Source organism: Aquarana catesbeiana, linkage group LG06, assembly GCF_042186555.1.
Source record: "Aquarana catesbeiana isolate 2022-GZ linkage group LG06, ASM4218655v1, whole genome shotgun sequence".
Lineage (NCBI taxonomy): Eukaryota > Metazoa > Chordata > Amphibia > Anura > Ranidae > Aquarana > Aquarana catesbeiana.
In genome coordinates this window covers 262310071-262330667 of record NC_133329.1, presented here as the reverse complement: position 1 = coordinate 262330667, position 20597 = coordinate 262310071, and the positions used below count along the sequence as shown (strand labels likewise).

The 20597-nt window shown below is 42.6% G+C and overlaps 1 protein-coding gene across 4 annotated transcripts in view; it reads right to left on the bottom strand.

Moving 5' to 3' along the window:
• The window catches only part of LOC141146742 (caspase-8-like), an 85588-nt gene that overhangs the window by 24374 nt on the left and 40617 nt on the right, over nucleotides 1-20597 (bottom strand). For 3 of the 4 annotated variants that reach the window (XM_073633259.1, XM_073633261.1, XM_073633262.1), the window contains 3 exons: nucleotides 16692-17025; nucleotides 10546-10651; nucleotides 2175-2307 (listed from right to left, as the gene is read on the bottom strand). In XM_073633259.1, coding sequence (XP_073489360.1) covers nucleotides 2175-2307; nucleotides 10546-10651; nucleotides 16692-16987 — 535 coding nt within the window. In that variant the 5' untranslated portion in view covers nucleotides 16988-17025. Of the gene's footprint in view, nucleotides 1-2174; nucleotides 2308-10545; nucleotides 10652-16691; nucleotides 17026-17112; nucleotides 17193-20597 lie in introns of all 4 variants that reach the window. The other variant, XM_073633260.1, reaches the window with a different exon arrangement.

Below are 20597 nucleotides of genomic sequence, written 5' to 3'. Positions count from 1 at the left end.
GTAATGCACTTGTTTCTTATGTTTTTTCCCCCTGATGTTATGACACACTTCCTTTATATGTAATGCTCCACCATTCTTCCTGTGTTTGTACTTCCTGTGTCATGGATGCAGCTACAAGCCACATGTAGCAGGGCACATGTATTCTGAATTGTAAACTACAGACAATATCATCTTTTGACCACATAATAACCACAACCTATTCATCTGTTTGTATCCTGTCATCTGCTGTAACCTGATGTTCAGAATAAAAGCATCTTGTGGATGGAATCGGTATTTGGTGAGTTCAAATTATCTGATTGTCCTCAGTGATTATATCTTATACAGGTCAGGCATAGAGGTCTCACAAGGGATAGTCGCTTCACAACAATCAGAGTCAGAATAATAATGCAACAGTTGTCCATTATCACTGGTAAAAGCCAAAGTCATATCAAAGTTGCACTCCAAAGTCTATGCAACTTTGGAGTTGTACAAGTGTGAATGGAGCCTAAAGTATTTCCATGTATTAATCTAATCTCAAAAGTTTGCAAAAAAAGGTGAACCCACCTAAAACTGATAAACTAATTTCATGAGGAACTTTCTGTGTTGAGTCACCAATGGGTGTGTTCATTGCTAGGGAAATTTCAGACATGAAATTTGCTTTTAGTATTTTATGGTTCTGTTTCTGACAAATTTGGAGTTTAGGGTGTTCTCACCCACCTTAGTGTGTTCCCAAGCATCCTGCCCTATCCTTCATAATTGAAATATACTGTATGTATACAGTATTGTCGGCAGAAACTAGACAAAAGCATTCATAAATGTCAAATGATTTTAAAGTTCATAAAATCAGTGACATAACTCTCAACAAAACTCAGTTACTAGTGGATATAGTTACCACAAGGCTCTCCATGGCTTGATAATAGCATACTAAGGTCAAAGAAGACAGCGCAAAGTCTAAACTGAAGTAACTCGCTGCAGGACCTGTTCACCTGTTCAGAGGGTTTGCAAAACTCACTGTATCTCAGGCACATGCATCAATTATCCATTTTTCACTTTTGGTTGTCTGTACAAATAACTAGTAGTTCTCTGTGTAAAAGCACTTTTTTGTATTATTTTTTTTAACCATTTGACAAAAGCAATGGAAATGGCAACTTAAGAACAAACACTGTGTATGTTGCAGCTTACCAGTCTAGATGTAGTGGGATTTTCTTTGTATAGGCTTTGTTTCCTTAATTCCCACCTGGTGATCCTGCCAATAACACACTTCCTGTCCTAGGGCGACAATGCTTACTCTTTATCTCCAAAACATAGGGAGTCCTGTAGTTCAATGAGGTAACCTGGCTTGGAGGTGGGTCAGGTGGAGACAATATAAATTGGTTGTGGGCAGTTGGAGCAGACAGCCAGTGAGTGACAGTCATCGCTCTCTGCTCAGTGAAGACTGAGAACTGAGCGATTAGTGGTAATGTGATTGCTTGGTTCTATGTCTTAGAGATGGGGGGAGGGGGAGGACAGCTGCAGCATTGGACTGCACTTCTCCTTTAATTAAATTAACTTCAATTAAGAAGCCACCCTACACATTTGAGGTTTCGCTTTCACATCAGAGTCCCCACTTTACATCAGAGGTCCCCCATTGCATCAAAGCCCCCATACATGTGAGCCCCTCATGACGTCTGAGTCTCTCCTATACATCAAGGTCCCCCTATGCATGAGTCCCCCATCACATCGGAGTCCACCCATCACATAGCTCCCCAATCACACAGTCCCCTCTTCACATCAGAGCCCTACCTTTTGGCTCCAGCAGCGCAACAGAGGGTGGGAGTTGAAGGAGGTCTAGAGAAGGCACATTTCCATCTTCTCCTGAATGCTGGGGGCAGCCCTCCATGCTGTCTGCCCTGAATCAGAGTCACGTATTGCCTTGGTGTGGGCAAGCTGGCCCCAGGGCGTCAATGGTTGTTATGGTGCTGGCAACCATACTGCCTGCACCATGACAACTGGAGACACTAATCCAGGACAAACTAAGTCCCATGCTCATAGCACCCTGGTTGAGAATCACTGGTTTACATCAATAACCCATGCTTTGTGGATCTCCTTTCTGGAGCCCATAAGAATTCCCACTGACTGAACTAAGTAACTAAACTTCCCTTAAACTAATCTAGATTGTCTCCTGATATCTTATTTTTTGGCAAAATATCACATACCTGGGTTGTTTTGCTCATATTCCAATAGTTTCTTTTTGAAGTCTTTAACAAAATGTTCAGATTTGTTTTTCATATACTCCAGGTTATGCAATAGACTTTTTTTCTCCAACTCAATAAAAACATCCATCATATTCTGGAACAGATTGAGAATATGTATGTCATATAGGTAGATTTTCACCATGATCCTAGAATGGTTACCAATAATTATGTTTATATGCACTCTAAGGTTTGTTTGATTACACACTTTCCCTGTTTTACAACTGCTTTTGGTAATTATTGTTATTATACAGGATTTAGCACCAGCAGTTTACGCAGTGCTTTACAACGTAACGGCAGACATTACAATATAATTTAATACAGTAGGAATCAGGGGGCCCTGCTCATTAGAGCTTACAGAAAATAAAAGTACAGTTGTTAGGTGGAGGTGTGATAGGTTTCCCTGAAGAGAAGGGTTTTCAGGGACCGTCTAAAAGTGGACAGACTAGGAGAGAGTCAGACAGATTGGGGTAGGGAGTTCCAGAGGATGGGAGAGGCCCCTGGAAGAAGTCGTGGAGGCAAGCATTAGAGGAGGTGAAAAGAGAGATAGTGAGCAGGAGGTCTTGGGAGGAACAAGACCTTGGGAGGTTGGTATTTTGAGGAAAAGTTGTGGATTGCTTTGTAAGTTGTTGTTAGTACTGTGAATTTAATCTGCTGGGTGAGCGGCAGCCAGTGGAAGGATTGGCAGAGAAGGGTAGCAGACACTAAGCGGTTGGTAAGGTGAATGTATCTGGCAGCAGCATTCATGATGGACTGAAGGGGGGATAGCCTATGTAAAGGTAAGCTAATGAGGAGGGAGTTGCAGTAGTCAAGGTGAGAGAATGCCAGGGAGTGAACAAGCAGTTTTGCAGCATTGTTGGTTAGGAAGGGGCGTATTTTGGAGATGTTGCAAAGGTTGAGGCAGCAAGCTTTGGACATTGATAGGATGTGGGGCCAAAAGGAGAGTTCAGGGTCCAGGATTACACCCAGCACCTTGGCATGAGGGGATGGATTGAAGGGGCACGTGGGGGAGGAAAAATTATGAGCTTGGTTTTGTACAGATTGAGTTTGAGGAAGCGGTGTAAAATCCAGTCTGATATGTCTGATTGGTCACAGCGATCACATGGTACCTGGCCTATCATAGAGGCCCAGTACCAATCGGTCTGTTTCACTGTCTCTGGTGAACACAGGTGTAGCAGATCGCACCGCTGCATACCCCAGGGGGTGCGGTTGAGGTGCGTGAGTGGGTGGACATCATTTGACGTCCACCAAGGATAGGAGGACACCCATCCAGGCTTCATTTTACAACAGGCCAGGATTCCTTATCTGAAGTCTCAGATACAGCTGAGGGGTATGGTTTGTCTCTGTCTGACACTACTGCAGCTCTAAGAACATCTACTCCCCAAATCTCTTCAGACAAGGTTTTTTCCGGTGGAAGTGTTAACCCCGAGGGGTCAAAAACGCCTTGTCTGCAACATACTACCAACAGCCGAAGAAAAAACAAACAACCAGAAAACAGGACACTGCAAGAAAATGCAAAGGCGAGGGGGGAAAAGACGGAGATCGGCGATATCCACAGAGAAAAAATAAATAAATAGTGAATTATCAACCATTACCTCAGTAGTTAATTTAACAGATGAGGTTTTGACTGATTCTGAATTATCTCTGTTGTCACGGGGTCTATCTTTTTCACCCAGCTATCACTTTGATATTTTTAATACCATTTTGGACACCAACAGGTTTGTCAGGAACCTCTTACTGCGGAAACATTTTCAACAGGGAATTGACGAACAGGTGGATGACCCACTGACATCAGAGATGGTGAGTGAATCTGACCAAAACCAATCAATTGCAGAATAAGATGTTTGCCCGCATGTTTCTTTTATGTTTCAGAATTTATCTGCATCATTAACTTTAGAACAGCTGTATTCAGAATCGCATATGGGCTCCTATGGAGCTTCATGCAGTACATCACAATATGGGGATAAGTTTTTTTACCCTGTAAATGCAAGAAACTCTACTATAGACACTTTTCAGGCTGTAATAGAGGGGGAATTGATACAACTGAAACAACATAGCTCAACATCTAGAAAGACTAATATCTCAAAGCAAGAGAAAGAGGCTCTACAGCAATTAAAAGACAATAAAGGGTTAGTGATAAAGGAAGCAGATAAGGGAGGAGCAGTGGTGGTGATGACTAGGGAACAATATAGATCTGAAGCCATTAGACAGCTCAGTGACAGTGACACATATCTACCCCTGTCTAACAACTCCACTACTGTTTTTCATTCAACTCTTTTGAAACATTTACAGTTGGGCTTTAGTATGAGAGTTCTGTCATCCAAAACTGCTGAGTATCTCTATGTGGATAAACCTGTGGTGCCGGTATTCCATCATCTCCCTAAGATTCATAAGCTTTATCGTCCCATCCAGGGACGACCAATTGTGGCTGGAATTGGCTCTTTGAACGTTTGGGAGAATGGGTAGACCGGCACCTACAGCCTTTGGTATACAGATTGCCTGGCTACATCAGAGATACGAGCACAGTCCTATCCCAATGGATATCCACCTATGTCTGGGCCACACTAGACGTGAGGGCACTCTATTCGTCGATCTCCCACAGCGCTGGATTGCAGGCCATCCAATATCATCTTCAACACTACAGCTCCTACTCTCAGGAGCTACAGGAGTTTATTCTATTAAGTGTTGAGCTTTTATTAAAGCATAATTATTTTTTATTTGATGGCACATATTATGTCCAGCGCTGCGGGGCGTCGATGGGTGCTAGATTCTCACCGTCCATGGCGAACCTCTGTATGGGTTGGTGGGAGGAACAAGTTTTGTTCTCTCCCAGCAACCCTTTTGCTAAGCAGATTGTTTGGTATGGTCGTTTCATTGATGATCTTGTGATGGTGTGGGATGGTGACATTATGGGATTGCATGAATTTTTGAAATTTCTGAATGATAATCAGTTAAATCTACATTTTTCAATTGAGCATGATGTTTCCAGTATCAGCTTTTTAGACATCACCCCAAAGGGTGATCCAACCACAGGTGATGTTTCAACATGCACCTATAGGAAACCTTGCTCTGGTAACACTACGCTTTTTGCAACCAGTTGTCATCCATCCCACACCATCGATGCCATCCCTTATGGGGAGTTTATTCAAGCTAAACTTAACTGTTCAATAAACTTAACCTTTGAACTAGAATGTAAGGTCATCCATCAGCGCTTATTGGACCGAGGTTATAACGAATCTGTTATACACCAAGGATTAGAAAGGGTTTTGATGATGGACAGAGATGAATTACTGTCAGATAAGCCTAAAACTGAGAGAGAGCATAAAAATAAAAATAATAACAAACCTCATCAATCTTACAACTCTAGGAATAGAAAAACGGGTAAACCTATCACATTTGTAACCACATTTTCCCAAGAATATAATCAAATAGTCAGAATAATAAAAAAGAATCTGTCAATATTACATACAGATAAAGATTTCAATGAAATTCTGCAAGCAGGTTGCCTTTTTTCTAGCCGACATGCGCCCACACTGGGGACTGCACTATCACCTAGTCTATTTTCATCCAAACAATGCCAACCCACCTGGCTCTCCTATCCTGGCAGTTACCCTTGTAATATAAAAACCTGTAGGTACTGTAACTTGTGTGATCTGGGTAAAACATTTGTTGCCGCAGCTACAGGTGAAGAGTTTACTATACAGCAATACATCAACTGTGGCACAAACTATGTAATTTACCTGATCACCTGTATTTCATGCAGCCTCCAATATGTAGGCTGTACCACACATCCTTTGAGAGCCCGTATAGGGGAACATTACTGTGACACAATTAACCCAAATGCTAGAAATATTTTGAATGCAGCGCGTCACTTTAGGGAATGTCACCAGTGCGATCTCTCCTCTCTCTGCTTTAGAGGAATAGAACGGTTGTCTCACTCGCCCAGAGGAGGTGACAGGGAGAGAAGGCTACTGGGGAGAGAAGCATGGTGGATTTTTAGATTAAAAACTAGATCGCCTCAGGGGTTAAACCTGAGGTGGGATCTGGATTTGCACTTACATTAAACATGCCTCTCCCCAGAGCCTCCTCTCTCTTTCTCTCTTTTCCTCCTCTGGTGTCTTTTTCACATACCTGAATTATTATTTTTATTTTATTTTTTATTTTTTGTATCTAATGTTTTTTGTATTTCATGGTGTGTTTTAATCATGTATATGTGCATGAGTGCCTGCATGAGTGTGTGCACACATGCACTTATTATCACTCTAAGGTGTGTGACAAATAGTGGCATACATATGGATCACTCAATATGTAGTATAGCTGATTCCCCTTTTTTGGATAATTGCCTGTAGTCAATTAAGACAATTAATGGGTGGAGCCAGTGATCCTTGGAGCTACTATTTATTTTCAAAGTTTCATGTCTGTAATGTGGTTATGACTAAGGCCTTATAGGCTGAAATGCGTCAAGTGTTCTTATTTGCGTTTGGTCACTGTGGCTTGTCAATAAATATTATACTTCTTAAGAGCAATCACCGGAGTGCGGATCATCTTTTCCTCATTTACCTACTCAGCCAGCGACTGTGGATCGAGCATCTGGGATCTCTGCTTTCTATGTGATGTATGGGTAGTAGCACTGACTTTTTTGTTTATATCTTTGTTATGGCAGCAACCAGCTGCCATAACCCTGGTATCCTCTTCTTCAGTGAGTGGTCCGGTTTCCGATAATAGTGGGATCTGTGGCAAATTCACCGCAAGATCACTTTTATCGGCGGCCGGAGAGGGCCCCTGGTGCCCTCTGCCACTTACCGGAGCCGTCGGTATCAGCAGAGGCGATCGGGTCCTCTCCCTGGCTTGGTATGGAGATGGCCCCCACCCATCTTCATACCATTGCATTTTAGTGTAAATAAGAGATCTGAGGTCTTTTTGACTTTAAGAGGTCCTGTCATGCTTTTTTTTCTATTACAAGGGATGTTTACATTCCTTGTAATAGGAATAAAAGTGAAACTATTTTTGTGTGCAAAAATAAACAATAAAAGGTATAAAGGTATAAGGTATAAATAAGAAAAATAAATTTTTTTTTAAACATGCCCCGTCCCGCCAAGCTCGCGTGCAGAAGCGAACGCATTCGTGAGCAGTGCCTACATATGAAAACAGTGTTCAAACCACACATGTGAGGTATTTCCGCGATCGGTAGAGCGAGAGCAATAATTCTAGCCCTAGGCCTCCTCTGTAACTCAAAATATGCAAACTGTAGAATTTTTTAAACGTCGCCTATGGAGATTTTTAAGGGTAAAAGTTTGTCGTCATTCCACGAGCGGGTGCGATTTTGAAGCGTGACATGTTGGGTATCAATTTACTCAGTGTAACATTATCTTTCACAATATAAAAAAAATTGGGCTAACTTTCATGTTGTCTTATTTTTTAATTAAAAAAAGTGTATTTTTTCCAAAAAAAGTGCCCTTGCAAGACCGCTGAGCAAATACGGTGTGGCAGAAAGTATTGCAACGACCGCCATTTTATTCTCTAGGGTGTTACAAAAAAAAATGAATAATGTTTCGGGTTCTAAGTAATTTTCTAGCAAAAAAAAATGTTTTTAACTTGTAAACAACAAATCTCAGAAAGAGGCTCGGTCCTTAAGTGGTTAATTAACCACTTCGCCTCTCTGTTCACACCCTACGGGCCAGACCAATTTAAAAATTTTTGTATGGACTTGTTTATTCTGCAATTAACGTTGTCATGACTTAAGATAACAAGGGAATACATATATAGTTTTTTTAAGGACAAACAAGGATTTTTTTTTTGTCAGAATTATTGTCTTGCAACAATTATTTTTTCCCCCACATTTCTTAGACTGTTAAATGTAACAAAACACAATTCAAATTAAATAAAGTGTTTGTTTGTTTTTTTCACTTTTACGCATTGCAAATTTATGTTAAATATGTAAAAATATTAATGAACAAACAAAAAATGTAAATATTAATGGTTAATAGAATAGAAACAAACAAAAAAAAAAAAAAAAGAAAAATCAGCAGGAAAATAATAATTGCATGGATAAGGAAAATAAGGATTTAATTAGGCCTGATTAAAGTAATATAAGGGTTAATAAGGGGTTAAACAGAGAAACATTTTGTTAAATTTTTTTTTTTTACTTGTCAGATTGCTTTAACTGACTTCATCTGCAGATAGAAGTTTATCCCTTTTGATCTGCAGATAAATGAGCATAATGATACAAATGTTACAATATGTAACATGCTATCTTTCTGTAGTGTTTGAGCAGTGTTAATTAAAGTGGTGTTCCACCCTAAAAAAAAAAAAAATCATTTGGAAATTTTTTTTTTTAACTTACATCTAAATGCCTGTTGCTAGGGGGTCCCTCGTAGTCTGCCTCTTCCAGTGCCTGGGCTAGTGACATCACTTCCCCCTCGGCACAGGAAGGACTCGGCTCTGCTCCCTCCCTCCTGTCAATCATCTGGGACCCATTACAGGTCCCAGGTGACTAAGCGGCCAATCACGGCACAGTTGCAATGCCGGCGCCGCTGAACGGAAGGGGAGACGAGCGGGGCTTCGATCCCCCACATCGCTGGACCCTGGGACAGGTAAGTGTCCAATTAAAAGTCAGCAGCTGCAGTATTTGTAGCTGCTGACTTTTATTTTTTTTTTTTTTTTCATGGGCCCTCCTATTTAAAAACACTGTCAGACGTCTTTTTTCTACAACTAAGGCTTCATGTACACTTGAACTACTTTGACCGCCGGCCGCTGGAAATTTCAAAACATGGCAAAATCGGCGCGTTTTGTGGCTGGTGGTCAAAATGTTCCTATTCTGAATGCGATTCTTCCATGTTCAGGAGAGGGCGGTTAAGGGAGGTTGAACCTTCCCTACCTGCAACAGCTCCTAAACTATCCTAAAAGCCTATGTGTACATGGACACATATGCTTTTATGGAGTTGAGTTTAGGAGCTTTGGCAGAAAAACTCAAAAAGTGCCTTAACTCAAGCTTAGGAGCTGCTAGTGTACATGAAGCCTAAAACTGCCGACCTTCTCTGTGTACACCCCAATACAGCTTTCATTAATCACAGCCAAATTGCTGTGTACTGGGAGGGGGAAATAGGGCAGAAGGACAGGATGTGCTTCACATGCACTGTGTATACAGAAAAGCCTGCAGCAAAAGAAAAGAAGAAATAAGCGCAGGGCTACATGAAATGGGACCCTGTAGGCTGGGTCAGTGAGGATGAAATTATTCCTGAAGTTAACTTGAGCTCACAGGGGATTGGTCAGAGCAGTGTGAGGGGGAGGCAGTGTAAAGGGAGGTCAGAAGTGCAGACATCTTGTCAGCACACGAGGAAAGGAAAAGATCCCGCCCGTCTGTCCTACATATTTGAGATTGGTTGCATGGGGAATTGATAATGTTGATTCTGTTTTTGTGTTTGTTGTTTTCCTTTTGTGTTTTATTTTCTCTTAGGAAGGCGGTTGGGTATTTGGAGGCATTTGGAAGTAAAATGATGGAATTAAAGGTTTGGGACACATCTGAGGTATGGGTCACCGGTGAATGCCAGTTACGTGGTTAACTGGGAGTTTATGGTTATCTGCTGAAGGTGATTCGTCCCCGAGTTGGTTGAAAAAAGCGACAGGGACCATAAATGGTTAAGCAGATATAAGGCAAAGAGTTGGATACGTAGTGCCTCCAAGGATCGACAACCAAAAAGTTTATGCTTTGTTTTTGGTTTATACTGTTAATTATTTTATTTAATAAAGGGACCATAAACGGACAGTTTTATCCCAACCTTTGGTGTCAGACTATTTGTAGTAGCAATAATAAGGGGCTACAATATGGTGCAAAAGATATGGGTATTAGAGGTAAAATATAGGACAGTATACATAGGGGTTACCTTTTCACGACGACACAGTTGCACACGGACGTAATAATTTCCTGATGTTTATATTTAGGATCTTGTTGACAAAAAGAGCCTGAGTAAAATATTCTGTAAAGACCTTGCATAAATGCAAGTAAAGGAGTGGATGGCGCGTAAACATATACAAGCATAAAATGCTTTATTGCAATATACGCGCATAAACATGCATAAAAACGCGTATGTGCATAAATTACTGCACTCGCACATAAAATTTTCTATTTTTGTTTTACAGCTCTGTACTCATTGCTCTATTACTCATCATTACACAGCTGTGTGTATGGTTCCAAACATGCATCTATATCTAGATCAGTAAAAAAGTGTTGTTTTTTTACTCCCATGTGCAAGAGGCCTAAGAGTTTAACAGCTTCATGAACTTGAATGAACTTGAAGCTTCATGAATGTTTAACATAAAAAAAAATGTCTCCTACAGTTGCTTTGTCCAGTTTAGCATTGGGAATGTCTTCACTGAACACACTTCTGATTTTCATAAACTCGGAGTCTGGTACAAGCTCACCAAGCTCATAGAGAAGCAACCTATAAAAAAGCAAAAACATAGGTCACTACAAGAGATAGGACTGTCCTGTGAGTATATATGCTGTGCAGATATTGGTACACTGTAAAGCTCAGTTAGATCTTTACTTTAAAGTGATTGTAAAGGCAAACTTTTTTATAATTTAAATAAAAATGTGCTATACATACCTGCTCTTTGCAATGGTATTGCACAGAATGGTCCCTTACCTCCTCTCCTGAAGTCCTCCATCAGCAATGTCTGCTCCTACTTTCTTGCAGATGCTTCCTCAACACTGGACTGGGTGAGGGTGCACCTGCAGGAAAGGAGGAGCAGACACCCATGCATGCCTGCTCCCAAGCTGAGCTATGTGCATCCATTGGCACACACAGCACGACTCAAAGCCACCACTGCTCCCTCCTCACAGGATTTGACTGAGAGCCAATGGCAGCTGCTGCTGCTCTCAGAGTCTCCTGTGAGACCAGGAGAGAGGAGAATGGTGCTGCCGGTGAATGCGCTGGATTGACAGAGGAGCCAAGTAAGTATTTGGGGATCAAGGGGGTGGGGGGGATTGGAGAGTTTAAATTAATGTATAGAATGAAGAATTATACGTTAGAACCACTTTAAAGCAGTAGTAAAGGCACTATAAATGTAAAAAAAAAAAGGTCCCCTGCAGGTTAATGTCATAATGTGGAAGTATGCACTGCATACTTCCACATTATGACAAACTTACCTGTAAAATGAATCCCTCCAGCGGAGCGCTGTCACTGCTGACAGGGCTTTCATCTTCATCTGGTCTTCCTTCCGGGTTTGCGCTCCCTGGCAGTTTGAATGGCTAGGCTGCAATGAAATCACTCTTGCTCATGCGCACAGGAGTCACGATCATGGGACATCACTCTAAATGAACGACACACTTGAATGTGCCATCCATTCAGAGCGCAGTGTGCATGTGCTTGTGACGCCCCCTGCTGCGACAAATGTGAATATCTCCTAAATTTTGGAGATATTCACAGTACTTACAGTTAAGCTTTATTACAGGTACAAGTGAAAAAATGACTTTTCTACCGCTTTCAATCAGCTAAATACATTCCAGGAGCATCAAAACAAAAATTTGTGCAAAGTCTAATGCCCCGTACACACAGTCGGATATTGATTGGACATTCCGACAACAAAATCCTAGGATTTTTTCCGACGGATGTTGGCTCAAACTTGTCTTGCATACACACGGTCACACAAAGTTGTCCGAAAATCCTATCATTCTGAACGCAGTGACGTAAAATACGTACATTGGGACTATAAACGGGGCAGTAGCCAATAGCTTTCATCTCTTAATTTACTCTGAGCAAGCGTGGCACTTTGTGCGTCGGATTTGTGTACACACGATTGGAAATTCCGACAACGGATTTTGTTGTCGGAAAATTTTATAGCCTGCTCTCAAACTTTTTGTGTCAGAAAATCCGATGGAAAATGTGTGATGGAGCCCACACACGGTCGGAATTTCGGCAACAAGGTCCTATCACACATTTTCCGTCAGAAAATCCGACCGTGTGTACGGGGCATTACACAGTTCAATTACTTTGTAAAGCAGCCATAGCTTGAGTAGAAAAAACATGCTGTAGAGAAGGACCATTGCTTCTTTTATGTGACCTTACACACTACAATCAGATTTAAAAGATAAAATTGATGAGAGATCACTCAGGCACCACATCTTGAAGTACTAGAACATTGGACACAGATAAATATTTCAAGCAGGACTTTTAAGGTTCCTTTGATTCAAAAGAGAATTTCATTAAAAGATAACCAAAAATACATGTTGCAATAAATTAAAATACATACATATAGAAATGTAGTGCTACCCCCGCAGGAGCCACTTGGTTGATTGGGTTATCAGTTATTTGTCTTAGCCTCAGCCCCTCTGACACACCTGGCTGAATGAAAATTCCTACAAGCACTAATAACAACATGAGTACAGATACTTTATCTTGGCTGTGGATTAGTGTCAGGAAATAGGCACAAGACCATTTAGCAGTAAATGAACTCAATGTATTAGTATGGTTTAGAGTAAATGGTGGTATAAACACAAATTAGCAGATAGAGGGTAGGATTCATATACAGTCTGCTAGACAGTATAATCACTAAATCATGGTAACTTAGAATAGAGTTCTGTACAACTAGACTGAAATCGACTCATTAGTCAGCAAAGTCAGCAATAAACAGTACATATAAGCAATAACTGCAGTGTGGATAAGAACACTATGAGTGGTTTAGAGTGCACTCTAATGCCCTGTACACACGGTCGGATTTTCCGACGGAAAATGTGTGATAGGACCTTGTTGTCGGAAATTCCGACTCTATCACACATTTTCCATCGGATTTTCCGACACACAAATTTTTGAGAGCAGGCTATAAAATTTTCCGACAACAAAATCCGTTGTCGGAAATTCCGATCGTGTGTACGCAAATCCGACGCACAAAGTGTCACGCATGTTCAGAATAAATAAAGAGATGAAAGCTATTGGCTACTGCCCCGTTTATAGTCCCGACGTACGTGTTTTACGTCACCGCGTTCAGAATGATCGGATTTTCTGACAACTTTGTGTGACCGTGTGTATGCAAGACAAGTTTGAGCCAACATCTGTTGGAAAAATTCCATGGATTTTGTTGTCGGAATGTCAGATCAATGTCCGACCATGTGTACGGGGCATAAGAGAATGGCTAAGATATGGTGTAATGTCCCCTGAGAGGTACCTCTTAATATAAGCAATAGACAAAGGCCTCTGTGAAGCAGCTATGGGAGAGGCAGTCCTTAGTCCTATCTCTTCAACTGGCTAGTGTTGGGGTCCAGTTTTCCTGGTGGTGCACCTGAGTTCAGTCCCAATAAAACCTGCGGGCAGCAGGTAAGGCTACTAGACAGCTGTATAGTCAGTTCCTAAAGGGCTCAATCTTTCTAGCAGCAGAGTGGCAGCTCACCAGTCCCAGTGATATTGCAATTCACAATCCAGTCACACACAGCAATTAGTCTTCCTTCCGCTATGCAGCACAGCCTGACTCAGTCTGTTGAACTTTTCCTGCTTAGCAGTTCCCTACTCTCGCTGGAAACACCCACCAACCAGTTCAGCACCGCAGGGAAGTAGCTATAGAAAGCAGCTGCAGCCAAAGTTTCACTCACTCTCTTCTTAGCCAAGCACCTGGCTACAGAAATAATACAGTGGTTGTAGCCACTAACACATCTTTTAGACACTGACATTCCACATCATATAGTTGTGAGTATGTTATAAAGCATTAGCAGATAGGGAGTCTTTAGTAGACAGTAATAGGTATTCATTACAGTAGCTCTTCTCTTTAACGAGTTTTGCAATCATCATCAGGAAGATAGCACTACTTATACAGTATATAGGTTTGTCATATATTAAAAGAAAAATAAGCTCAATTTACATAAGCATATACACATTGTGACCGAGCACAATATATACCCCTGCGATCCACCACAAGGCCCCTTCTGGGCCTTGGGGTTGACTATCCTTGGGTAAAGACCAGTGACACCTCAAGGGACCCTCTGAGTAGGCGCAATACATGAGTATACATCAAATGGTCCCTTGAGGTGTCACTGGTCACCACCCAAGGATAGCCAGCACCAAGGCCCAGAAAGGGCCTTGTGGTGACCTGCAGGGAGATATATTCTGCTCAGTCACAATGTGTATATATTTACTGTATGTATCTTTGATCTTATTTTGCTTTTCTTATATGACAGATCTATATATAAGTAGTGCTATCTTGTTGATAAAGCTCATCGTGAAATGCATTGAAGAGAAGAACTTCTGACCAATTGCGCTGAATACCTATTACTGTCCACTAAAGACTCCCTATATGCTAACAGTTTATAACATACTCACAGAGCAAGTATATGTTCTGGAATGGCAGTGTCTAAAAGATGTGTTGATGGCTACTACCACTTTGCCCTTTCTATATAATAATAATATATATGTTTATTACAATCTGATTTTTCCATGTCGTTTGGATCTAGCAACAACTATATGTTACCAGTCTGACACTGCATTACTAAAACAGCAATGCTCAATATGTAGATTTCAAAATTCTGCTTATGTGCTTGTCATGGTAATTGGGTGGGGGAGCAATGGTCTTACTTTGTCAGCCATCATGAAGCCATTTGTTAGCCAGCATGACTTTCAGGCACCATTCACACCTAAGCATTATGTAGCTTGAAGCTCCAAAACACTCAGCATCCAAAATCCTATGTATTTTAATAGTGACTGTTCACGTATGTGTGTGCTCAGGTGCAGTTCGTAGCCTGATGCTACAAAAGCTACATGAGCTACTTGAGGCAGGCCTGGGTGTTTTTGTCATTAGAGTCTGCAATGGAAGCACCTAACAATACTCAAATTGTGCATTTTTTATTGTTTTTTTCAGGCATACTTCAGACATTTCTAGCCTGTAAAAGCTGGTCTCCTTCCCCTAGTGTTTTCCATTGGCTAAAACAAAAATGCCTGAATACTGAATACACATGTAACATACTTGAAATATGCTTTTAAGATGCTCAAATATAAACACCTGAAAATCACTCTGCTCAGGTGTGAATGCTCCTTAAAGTAGAACTCTAGGCAAAACTCTTTTCTTCATTTGGGATAGAGTAAGGGAGGGTTATAACCCCTGTCAGATTTTTTTCACCATCTGTGTTCCATTGTGAAGATTTCCCTTCACTTCCTGTCCCATAGCCAAACAGGAAGTGAGAGGAAATCTCTGCAAGTTAAGGGAATTCTTTGCGGACACCTAGGTCCCCAGAACTAAGGTCCCCATTGGAAGATTTACCCTCTCTTACTTTTCTGGGGACAATTCAAAATGTGGTATTTTCTTTTACTTTCAATGATAATGGTAAACAGGACAAATAGAGAGGGTGTATCTCCTCTAAAGTAGAACTATAGGCAAAACTTTATTTTTTTCATTTTGAATAGAGTAAGGGAGGATTATAACTCCTGTAAGGTTTATTTTTGCCCTCTTTGTCTCAAAGGGGGGATTTACCTTCACTTCCCATCCAATAGCCAAAACAGGAAGTGGGAAGAAATCCCTGCAAATTAAGGTAATCTTTTGGGGACCCCTAGGTCATCAGAACCATTGGAAGATTTCTCCTCTATTTTCTGGGGACAATCCAAAATTTGGGATTTTCATTTACTTTCACATCCATGGAGAGAGGGTGAATCTCCCTAATGGGGCTGCAGACAGCAATAAAAACTGACAGATGTTCTGACAGATCCCTCCTCCCTCAATCCAAACCTAAAAAAAAAAAGTTTTGCCTTTAGTTATCAGTGACGACTGCTGCTAAACTTTTTTGGGGGTGTGTGGGGCAGAAAACAAACCTCCCCCGCAGCTCACCCCCTCCACTGCCCTGGTCGACTTCTCCTGCCGGTCGACCCGGTCTTCTTTAGATCCACCTCCTGTCCTGATTGGCCGGGAGGAGAAGCCAGAAACCAATAGCGAATATTGATTCTCTAGTGTCACAAGTGGGTGGGTTTAGGGCGCAGTGCTCCCCAAGCCCAACCTTTTTCAAGCCAATTGGAGCCTCAGGCTCTAACTATGTGCTTAAGGCTGGGTTCACACCTCCGATGGATGCGGCTCGCAGCAGGGGTTCGGTGCGTACCCCATCTCCGTTTCAGGTATGAATCAGGGCAGAATTTTTGCCTGAATTCGGTCAAGGAATGGAGCCAAAGACGCACAACGTTCATGTGCAAGCCGCTCAGAAGCCAGAATGGAGATTTGTGAACCGGCTCCATAGAGAGCCGGTCCCAATCTCCTGTCATGCGAATTGGATGCGAAAACCCGCATCCAATTCGCATAGGTGTGAACCCAGCCTGAAAAAAAAAAAAACACATAGAAAGCTATGAGTCCAGGGTCCCGAATGAAAACTGCATGCAAACTAGGGGGGCGGCACCCCTGTGACCCTTATGGACCGGCTGCTACTGTTAGTTATACTTTAATCTGCTAGCAGAAAATCAGCACAAATAACTTCATAAAAAGTCAGTTATACATTTTCTTTTTCTTTCAATTGATTACCTGAATGGAGTAATTTTTGCCACTTTTGGAATTCTTAGTTTTTTCTCCATTTCATCTTTACTTGTTTTAAAATGTTTTTTAAGAAGGTCGAATCGCTTCAGATAGTATAGCAGCTCTGCAACAAAATCAGTGATTTCTTGATCAGTGTAACCGTGTTTCTTTAGTACCATGAAAATGTCTTTCATTTCTGAAGCTCCTTTTGGAACGAAGTCTTTGCACAAGAAGTTCACATCTCTACTTTCATCAGAGCTCAGGTCATTGATGATGCTAAGTAACTTGGAATTCTGATTATCCATAGTGGTTAAATTCAGTTGAGAGTTTCAAAATTATTTACCTAAATAAAGGAACAGTTAGAATTAGATAGAGGTAGAAATAGAAAATCACATATCACTGAATTAAGATATAAACGTAAATGATTTACATATTAACAGAAGTCGGCAGATAGCGTGTCGGCAGATAGCGTCGGACAGGATGCCCACCAGGGGATATAACTGGGAGGGCCTACAATAAGACAAAAAGGAAGAAGATCTTGTGTAAAGTGGGTCATGACAAAGACTGTGTGTTAATGTGGAACTGCTATTGCGGGGAGCTGGCTCTTACAATAACATCAAAGAATGCACTTTATGCCACACTTATTTTTCAGTGTGTCCTCTTCCAGAGATGTGACGTCTGCACTTGCCCTTTACAATCTGCTGCTATCACTGACATCTTTAGCCAGTCTGTTTCCAGCTGGAGTTTACATAGTTCCAGCACCTAGCTCCACTCTGGGCTAGGAATGTATGCTGGGAGATGATAAAGAGGTATGACTTAACTTAAAATGTGTGGAGAGAATTGGGGAGTCATACTGAACACAGTGCCACCCTAATTTCCCCAAAAATGCAAGCCTGCTAGAGAAACAGATTTAAATCTCATGTTTGTGGTGGTTAGCCCAAAAAAGTTGAGACATTTTCTTTATCATACATCACAGGACACAAAGTTAGGCTATTATTCAATACTTACTAGGTTATACGCCATCTCTAGGTGACTGGACACTGGTAGAGAAAGTCGTAGACAGGAAGTCCGCCCCTAAATAATCCCTCCCATACAGGAAGCACTTCAGTTTTTTACCAGTGTCTGCAAGGTGGATGGGCACATTTGTTTAAGCTCTCTAGAGCTCCAGGTCTTTAGTTCCAAAACGATTCTTAAATGCATCAAGGGATTGACCGATCGGATCCATTTGAAAAAAAGCTTATATGCTTAAATAAATGGTACCCAAGCCTCGCAAAGAAGATGCAAGGATCCTGCAAGGTTTTGCCTGTAACATGACCTTCGGGCTCTGGACCCTGCGTAGTGGAATCCTGGATACCACAGAGCTAAGGCTTTCCTGCAAGGTGCTGTATAGGTCCAAGGTAGTAGACCCTAAAAATGAAAGGGTACCCAGTCTTTGAGGGTCCTCAAGTTACCAAGCCTGCCATGATGGGTGAAGATTGGGCTCTTAGTTTCTAAGGCTGCCCTGTGCCTGGATGGGGAAACGAAACCCCCTTATTTACTTTTTGTGGAGTGCCCCAGTGATTGTAACAATCAGTGAAGCCAGCTAGAGGCTGGACACCTGTGTGCGGTAACCACAGGGCAGAGTTTTGGGCTAGCTGCGGTTGTTTGCAAAGAGTACCTTTTTTTCTTGTTATCTTGGCTGTTTTTTCCTTAATGGATGGCTCACGCACAAGGGTGTGCCATGGCGCACCTGCGTTCGCCAGAGTGCACGAGTATTTGCGGCTGTTGGCGGCCATGGCGCACGCGGCTTTGGCATATATATTGTGTGCACTCTGAGCCGCGCATGCGCCATAGCCTGATCTTGGCGCACAATGACTTGTGTCATGTGCGAATACAGCCGCGTGTATTCGCCGGGACCACACACGTGCATGCACGCATATGCGCAGAGCGTCCCAGCGCATAGCCATCTTATTTAAACAGAGAATGGCTGACATGCAGTGCTTCCAGGGGGACAGCTGTGGGATACAGAGCAGGCTTTGAATCATTCACTTTCAGCAGTTAATTTCTCCTTACCCGGGTCATGTGAGTCACCAGGTGTTAGTTGGCAGGCTAAGGTACTTAGCAGGATTGTTGCATAGTGGCTTGGTGATCCTTATTAAAGGGTCTCCCTTCTGGGTTGTGTAAATACTAAACCCAGGTACTTCCTTTAAAACCTCAGGGACTGCTTCCTGCTTCCGCTGAGGTGTCTCAGCGCCAAGGCAGTTCCGCCGCCAACAGGGTGCTAGAGCCAGGGGCAAGCCACAGGGCCTGGGCCAGAAGAAAACCTGGGTCCAAACTCTTCTAAACCTGGCACCAAGCCCTCCCTTTGAGGGGACGCCCCCACTCTATCGGGTTAGGGGAGGGAAGGCTGCTGCACTTTGCAGACATTTGGAGAACAGTGGTTCAGGACGAGTGGGTCCCGTGGTTACAAGCTGGAATTGCGGGGGGTTCCCCCTTCAGAAGTTTCTAAGATCAAGCGTTCCCTCGGATTCTCCAAGGAGAAACTTATTGTTTCAGGCACTAGATCATTTAGTGCATCAGGGGGTGATTATACAGGTTCCTGTACCCAAAAGGGGCGCTGGGTTTTATTGGAAGCTGTTCATGGTTCAAAAACCAAACAGGGACACAAGGCCCATTTTGGATGTAAGATCCCAATCCCTGAAGCAGCATATTTTAATCCAATCATTTCGGATGAAGTCTGTCCACTTAGTAGTAGCCTGGCTCCAGATGGGAGACTTCTTAGCCTCCATCGATATCAAGGACGCATATTTACACATACTTATCTTTTAACCTCATCAGAGGTTCCTGCGATTTGCAGTAGAGGAACGTAATTTCCAGTTTGTGGCTCTGCCCTTGGAGCTTTCCACAGCACCCCGGGTGTTCACAAAGGTCCTAGCACCAGTACTGGGTCTTTTAATGGCCCAGGGAATCTTGGTGCTCAGGTACCTGGACGACCTCCTGCTCAGAGATCACTCACTATAGGCTTTGGAACAGAGCATAGCCTGCACAGTGCGGTATTTAGAAAGCTTGGCTGGGTCATAAATACCGAAAAGTCAGCCTTGAGACCAGCTCAAAATCTGAAGTATGTAGGCCTGATCATAGATACAGTCCAGGCAAGGGTATTTTTGCCACCCATAAGGATCTGTGCCCTGAAGGGTCAGGTGCGTCAGATAAGGGGCACCAGACAACCCTCTATATGGTTCTGTATGAGTCTTCCAAGAAGCCAGCTCCAGCAGCTTCTTTATCCAGGGCGGTGAGCGGGCATAGCCCAGTTAGATTATTAAGAACACTGCATACAGACATCTATTTGCTCTGCTCAGTTTGCTGGTACTTGTGGTGCCACTGGAAGCTAGTTCATATATTGTTTAGGACACTGTATGCAGACATCTAGGCCTGTTCACATCTTTGCTACTAAATCTGACCTGATACCACACAGTTAATACGGATACACAAATAAAGGATCCCTTTGATCACATCATCCTAAAGATAGCTGAAGACTTCTGGATTTCAAGGAGTAGCACTTTAACCCCTTTTACCCTCTCTTCATCTGCTCAAGTGACTAAAGTTGTTTTAGCACAGAGGGTCTGTTCTTATTTCTCTGGAACTTTATTTAACCAGTTGCCGACCGCCACACGCCGATGTACGTCGGCACAATGGCACGGGCAGGCATAAGGGCTTACCTGTACGTCCCTGCCTGCCTGCGGGCGGGGGGTCCGATCGCACCCCCCCGGTGCCTGCGGTAGATGGATTAGCTCCAGGAGCGATCCGAGCTGAGGGGGAGGCCACTGATTCATGGCCACCCCCTCACGATCGCTCCTGGCGAATGACAGGCTTCCTCAGCTTCTGAACTGTAAACAGAAGCGGAGGAAGTGATGTCATCGCACCCCGTGAAGCCTT